A 6000-nucleotide genomic window follows, 5' to 3' on the forward strand; every position below is an offset into this window, starting at 1 on the left:
TGGCTGGTGAAGAAAGAGCAGCACTAGAAGTATTTTCCACAGGTTTCCAAAACAACTTGGGGTTTTGCCTTCCATTGAAATGTGACTGATTATGGCCCCGGTTTTCAGTGGATGTTTTCCTTAGCTGCCTTCTCTATCCTTTCCATTTAAAATTATATACGTAGACATAAATTTAGGAGGAAAAGAAGATTAAGTCCTCTGCTTTGGCTGCTATTTTGCCTTCAAACTTATTGTGCATTTCAGGCGGTTTCTGTCCAAGCCCACCAACCGCGCGTACGGAAATGCTGGAGCCGGGAGCGAAGGAGCTGCCCTGCCAGCACAGCTCACAGAGACACAGCTGAGCCAGAGCGATGGCTTTCTGCTGCAAAGACGTGTCCAAAGCTATAAATAAACCCACAACTTTCAGTAGTCGACAGCAAAGCTGTGGTAATGCCATCAGCACCCCTGGGACCCGTGGGCTGGGAGGGGGTGACCCTGCACCCACCGCAGCCCTGGGGACTCGTGAGGGGGTGACCCTGCACCCACTGCAGCCCCGGGGACTCGTGAGGGGCTCTCCCCACTGCCACGGTGTTCTGGTGCTGCCCTGGGGCTCTGCCAGACTCTCCCAGTACCAGCCCCCGAGAGCAGGGGATGGTCAGAGTGCCCAATCCTCGGGAGGACCCACAACCGGGACCCACAGACTCGGCCCAACACCCCATTTCTGACAACAGGTCTGGCCCCGGTCCCTGTCCCTGCACCTGGGCTCCGGCCGTGGAGGGAAGGGGAGGCTCTGGGACAGCCAGCCAGCACAGCTCAGCACGGAGCCGCTGGTTCGTGGCGCTGTGGGGAGCGGGGAGCTCACAGCACACATCACCTGTGCTGGGGCTGCAGAGCGCAGCCGCCCCTGCAGAAGCAGCGGTCTCCTAACCTAGTTCCCGGGAAAAGCAATTGGAAACTCTCAGAAGATAAAAAGATAATGAACAAATAACCTTCACCGGAGCCAGTGCCGCAAACCCCCAGGTTCCCCTTCGTGCTGCTGCCTGATATTAATGATCCTGTCAGGGCTCCTGAAGAACTTTGTGCTCCATGTGGGAAACGGGGGGTTTGTCTCAGAGCGCAGCCAGGAGCTCGTTTCCATTTCTTCCCAATCTCACACAAGAAAGTTCTTACATTCTGCATCTAAGAAACCGTACATTTATTTCCTCACATCTCCAGGTTCCTGTAGCACTACTGGGGTTTGAAACAAAACGCCACTGTCTTTTCAGGAAAATGCTTGATGTGTCAAGCGATGGCAAATCATTAATTATTTTGAGCCTCTTATGCCACCACTGACACCACAGTGAAGAATTTAAAACATTTCCTCAGACAAGCAGCTCACTCACAGCAAACCACAGCACAAGGGCATGGCTTGGGGTTTCAGAGCTTGTTTTGTCTGAGGGTGCTGTGAGGAGCCTCTCCGGCGAACTGCTCCGCGTTCCTCTTGGAGACACAGAGCATGAGGGGTGAAACATAAATTAAATATACAGCCAGGCCAGCCCCTCACCATGGAGATGAGCAAAACCCCTTCAGGAATGGCTGCCCCTCTCTTCAGCCCCACTCTCCCTGGGGACACATCTCAGGGCAGTGCCACCCACCAGTGGGGTCCCCAGCAGTCGGCACAGCACCAAGGGACAGAGCAGAAATGGGCACTGCTGCTTCTCTCACCTGATGGACCCCACACTGCAAACCACCACCTTTACTGCCTTAAAAGGTGCCTCCATGGCCTGTAATACTGTTAAACATCAGCTTTTCCCAGTCAGTAAGCCCAACATCTTCAAGTTCAAGCAGCTGCTGCGAGTCCCTGAGTCCCAGCAAGTGGCTGAGACCCAGAGCCCTGCTCACTCACAGACATGGACTGACCCCAGGATCCAGTGGAGACAGATACTGGAACAGCATCATCCCCAAACCAGCAAACTACCGGAATGCACAAAAAAAACCCCAACAACAAAACCGTTCATGGAGCAGCCGACTCAGCTGCCCTGACCCACTGCACCTCACTCCCTCTGCCCACAGCAGATCTGTCCCCCAGACAGCATCTAGGGGAAGCCAGGGATGGGCCCTCCAGCCTCCCCCACCTGCTTGGATGGGCTGTTTGGGAGTGAAAATTAGGGAAAAAAGAGGAAGGATTCATCCCAGCTCAGACAACGAACTGCTGGTTCAACATGAGAATATTAGCTAAGTAAACCTTGGCTAATCAAATGAAAAAGGCTTTACATAGAAGCAGAATGCTCAGGTATTAACCAGCAGCACCAAACCCCTACTCACACACCTTCAGCAAGCACAGCCAGAGGTTAATGTTGTGACAGGTTTAACCAGTGCCATTATCCAAACTGCAAATAAACCCTCTTAAAATCCGCTCTGCCTCTGAGTGCTGCTTCCTTCTGCCCAGCCTTGAAGCCAAATGACACGTCAGAAGGGCCACGCTTCAGGGAGGGTACAAAGCCCATCCACATGCCCCCGCTGCCAGGGCACAGCAGCAAAACCCCACGGTGCAAAGTTCCCGGCGGCAGCTCCGCTCCCCAGCCGCGCGCCGGCAGCCACAGCACTGCGTGTGAAAACCGCGGCTCGTGCTTCGGCCGGTTCCTCCACATTTCGGTAAAAATAGAAAGACATAAATTAGATGCGAGAGGCGCAGAACCAGCCCGGGTGAGGAGACACCCTGGATCTCGGCAAGACGCGAAATCTCTGCGCTCGTGAGGGAATGACCTTCAAAACTCATTCAGCGCTCGCAGCCTGCGCGGTGACGGCTCCTCACTTGTGAGACATTACACATTCCTGCTATGTTCTCCCTAATTTCGCATGGACTATAAATACTTGGCTTATAAGGCAGCGTGAAAGCAAGAGAGAACAAATATTTAAGCGGGGTAACCTTGCCTGTGAGGGTAGCAGGAGCACATTCTGCATCCCTCAGGTCATGCATGCTAAATACCAGGATTCCCTGTTTACTATGCTACCCATAAAATACCAACCGGAATATGGGATCAAGTAGTATTTTCTCTTTTTAAAAAAAAGACATGCAAAATGACGACACCTTGTCAAATTATCTTAAGGGTAGAAAATCCAGATTTTTCTGAACTGTTCTGCCCACACTTTCTCTCCCAAACTAGTTTTCCATTTAATTTGTATTAGAAACAACCTCTGAGAGATGAATTAATTTGGCTTATGCAAAACAAACTGGGCTGCCGTTAGAGCTGTTTACTGGGTCACACTTTACAACCCTGGTGGGGGAGGTGAGGGGGGACCGGCAGCATTTCCACCGTTCTTCAGTGGTATTTGCACAAACCATCCTATTTATCGATTTTAGACTCTTTAAGCCAAAATGACGGTGCCTTCCATAGCCTGCAGCACCCTCGGCAACCGTTCTTTGGCATTATCACCTCAAGCACGCTAAATGGAAGGATGTTCCCCCCTCCTTGGCATCACAAGACAGGAGAAGCTGGGGGTCCCCCAGGCTGGGCGGTGGGAGCTGCTGCTACTGACGTGTTGAGTCACCTTTACTCAAAACTCTGCCCCGAATTTTCCATCGCCCCCGGACTGGGCTGAGTCCAGCCGCCTCCAGCGGCAACCCCTGCGCGTGCGGCTCCGCACAGCTCGTCGTGAGCTCCCTTGCAGGGATGATGCTGATTGTAGGAATGGAGCACAGGAGCAGCCAGAACCAGGGATGCTCGTCTCAAGCCCCGGTCACGCGGTCCCGGTGCCGGACTAGTTCCAGCGGAGCCGGGGAGCGCCTTTCCCTAGTTTTCAGCAATACGACATCCCACGACATCTGCGCGCTGAGCGATGCCCCGCGCAGCCCCGGCAGCGAGGGGACACCGGGAGGGGAGCGACGGCCCCGACCCCGCGTCCTGGTCCTGCTCCCGGTCCCGGTCCCTCCCGGCACGGGGGCGCGGCGGATGCCCCGTGCCCGCCGCTCCGGACGATTACAAAACCCGAGCGCACATCAGGGCAGAGCCGGCGGCTCACGAGGGAGGCACGGCAGGCACCGGGCTGCGGCGGGGCCGGGAGGGTCGGTGCCTGCCCCGCAGCATGCCCTGTCCATCCCCGCCCCGCAGCATCCCCCGTACTTCACTTCGCACCCACGTCCTCCCCGCGCTGCGCGCAGCCCCCGCGCCCGCCGCGGAGGGTTCGCACCGGCGGCTCCGCGGGGCACGGCCGCGGCTCCCCCGGCCCCGGGACGGCCGTGCCGGCTGCCCCCGCCCCGCTCCGGCTCCGGGAGCCGCGGGCAGCACCGCGCCGGGGGCAGGCGGGCGGCTCTCCGCGCCATCCCCGCACCCCCCCGCGCCGGGGGCTCCGCGGGCGGGGGGCTCAGCGCCGGGGCTCCCCGCCGCCGGCAGCCGCGGCTCCGGTCGCCTCCCGAGAGCCGGGGGGAGGCGGGAGCGGGGGGGCCGCCTTTGTTGGCGGCGCGGGGCAGCACCGGGCCGCCCCCGCCGCTCCGCTCCTTTTGTCTGCCGGGGCCGGGCGGCAGCGCGGGCGCGGTGCCGGAGCCGCGGAGCCTGACCTGGATGGTGCAGGTGTACTCGCTGTCGTCCAGTAGCCGCACGGTGCAGTTGTACTCGCGGTCCAGGTTCCTGCTGCTGCCACTCATCCACCTGCTCAGCATCTTCCCGGGGCGCGGCGGGCGCGGGCGGCGGGCGCTGCCGGCGGAGCCTCCGCTCACATCCCGCTGCCGGGGCGGTGCGGGGCGGCGCGGGGCGGTGCGGGAGGTGCGGCGGGCGCGCCCCCCGCCCGGCTCGGCCCGGCCCTGCCCCCGCTGCGGGCGGGGCGGAGCGGAGCGCGGTGCCCGTGCCCGGTGCCCGGTGCCCGGTGCCCGGGCCGCGGCGCTCGGCGGGCGGGGAGGAGGCAGGGCCCGGGGGGCGCCCGGCGCCGGCTGCGGGGGCCAATCTCGGCGCGGCGGCGGTGACGGGCTCCGCCGCAAACCAATGCGGCACGGGCGGCGCGGCCCCGCCGCCTCCGCCGGGAGCCCCGCGCGGGAGGGGTCCGGGGGCTCCGCGGGCGCGGAGGGCGGCGAGGGGGGGGCTGCGGGCGCGGCCGTGCACGGTCCGGGGGCCGGAGTGGGCGGGGGGCACGGGGGCATCCGGCGCTGCGGGGCTCCGCTGAGATGTCCGCACCTCCCGCCCGCTCCCCGCAGCCTGGCGACCACCGAGGGGCTCCCCCACATCGGGGGGCAGCGGGGCAGGGCAGGGGGCAGCCCAGGTTCGTGGGACCACCCCCCAGCTTATGCACCGTGGTGACACTGAGCCTTGTGAGCGATGTCGAGCAGGTCGGACACGTGGCCGGGGGTACTGGCGCCCCAGACCCCCAGATCAGAGAGGTGAGGGCTGCACCGGGGACTCTTGTGACTCCAAGGGCAGCAGGTGACCAGGCACAACCCATCAGGCCCGCAGGTCACTGCCAAAGCACCAAGCTGTGCCCAGCTCTCTCTCTGGAGCCCAGCCCCATCACTGGGTTGGTACTGCCATGGAGGGGTAGCAGCTGCTGTGGCCCTGAGAGCAGAGCAGAGCTGAGCACCAGCCCGAGTGCCAAGGCAGCCTCCAGGGCATGAGCTTCTCCCTTTGCGTTCATTTGCTATGGAAGGAAACTTTTAAATCCTTGGTTCTTGGACAAAATGGACTCTAAGAGCCATCAGCGTTATTGGATACAGCTGGTGCTGCTCTGGGGAAGGGAAATAACTGGTGGTAGCATCAGCAGTGACCAGGGGGGATGGGAATCTGGCCAGCTCTGCTGCAGGTCTCTGCCTCTGGCCCTGCCCATTCCCTGCTTGGGTGTCACACTGCCCACAGCCACCCCTCAAGGCCCCACCAAGGAGTTCAGCGTTGCTCCCATCACCACCCTGGCTCCACACACTCTGGCAAATACCCAAATCAAGCAGGCCACAGGAAGGACCCATGTTAAACTGCCCCTAGTCCACCCCACCGCAGCACAGGCCCTGTTCCCACTGCAGCAGATCACCTGACTCAGCTCCTCTTTGCCTGGACACTCACC

The 6000-nt window shown here is 60.8% G+C and overlaps 1 protein-coding gene across 1 annotated transcript in view; it reads right to left on the reverse strand.

Annotated features, from left to right (window-relative positions):
- The window catches only part of FRMD5 (FERM domain containing 5), a 75382-nt gene extending 70708 nt beyond the window's left edge, over positions 1-4674 (reverse strand). The window contains exon 1 of the mRNA XM_032700503.1: positions 4517-4674. Coding sequence (XP_032556394.1) covers positions 4517-4618 — 102 coding nt within the window. The 5' untranslated portion in view covers positions 4619-4674. The remainder of the gene's footprint in view (positions 1-4516) is intronic.
- Positions 4675-6000: the final 1326 nt, after the last annotated feature.

Source organism: Chiroxiphia lanceolata, chromosome 12 (genome assembly GCF_009829145.1).
Source record: "Chiroxiphia lanceolata isolate bChiLan1 chromosome 12, bChiLan1.pri, whole genome shotgun sequence".
NCBI classification, from domain to species: domain Eukaryota; kingdom Metazoa; phylum Chordata; class Aves; order Passeriformes; family Pipridae; genus Chiroxiphia; species Chiroxiphia lanceolata.